Source organism: Verticillium alfalfae, genomic scaffold (assembly GCF_000150825.1).
Source record: "Verticillium alfalfae VaMs.102 supercont1.13 genomic scaffold, whole genome shotgun sequence".
Lineage (NCBI taxonomy): Eukaryota > Fungi > Ascomycota > Sordariomycetes > Glomerellales > Plectosphaerellaceae > Verticillium > Verticillium alfalfae.
Genome location: NW_003315026.1, coordinates 176,913 through 177,676, shown reverse-complemented (window position 1 = coordinate 177,676; position 764 = coordinate 176,913). Strand labels below are relative to the sequence as shown.

General features: G+C 62.6%; 1 protein-coding gene across 1 annotated transcript; it reads left to right on the top strand.

The window, feature by feature from the left end:
- Positions 1-236: 236 nt before the first annotated feature.
- VDBG_08683 (conserved hypothetical protein) lies at positions 237-674 on the top strand (the record flags this gene model as incomplete). The annotated part of the gene is made up of 1 exon (XM_003000841.1): positions 237-674. The coding sequence occupies one exon, from the start codon at positions 237-239 to the stop codon at positions 672-674; it is 438 nt and encodes a 145-aa protein (XP_003000887.1).
- Between the last annotated feature and the right edge of the window lie 90 nt (positions 675-764).

Below are 764 nucleotides of genomic sequence, written 5' to 3'. Positions count from 1 at the left end.
CGAACTCTACGACATGGACGAGCCGGACAATCTGCTGAACTCGCTCCATCTGGGGCCTGCAGAAGAAGAACCCGCACGCCGCGGCGCGGCCTCGCGAGCGAAAAGCGTTCGCTTTTGACGAGAGCGCCCTTTCGCCAGTCGGACTGGGGCAGCCACAGCGCCCCGACACTCGGGGGGAGTTTGGACCCCCCCCGAACCCGCAGCGGCATGGTTGATGGAGCGATCACCTCTCGCACATGTCGGATGGAAGGCACAGCTCTGCCGGGCACTCGGTGCACTCGGTGCACTCACTGGCTTCGGGACGAGCCAGCAGCCTGGGCATGCACACGGACAACTTTCTGGTCAGCAGTCACGAGGACGACTCGCCCATTGATGCTGTGGACCCTCCACCCGAGTTCTTCATCCTGGGCTCTGTGCCGTCCATCATCCGATGCTGGCTGTCGAAAAACTTTGCGCACGCCACCATGCGGTACGCAGACCTGTGCACGGGATCGCAAAAGTCCGTCATTGACTACTCGCTGATCAGAGAGCTGGAGCTCGAGGACGAGCTCGAGCGTGACGTCGACGGCGTCTACAAGGGGGGGGAGGAATGTCTACCTCGTGGAGGCCACGCCCGAGAGGACGCGCCGCTCCGTGAGCCCCGGCCAGATCCCCAGCATCACGGCCGTTTTTGAGGTGACGGGCATGGATTTTTTGTTTTAGGGTCAGAGGCGAGAAAGGGCACCAGATCTTCATCGGTTGCTACACCTCGCGGGCGCCACAGG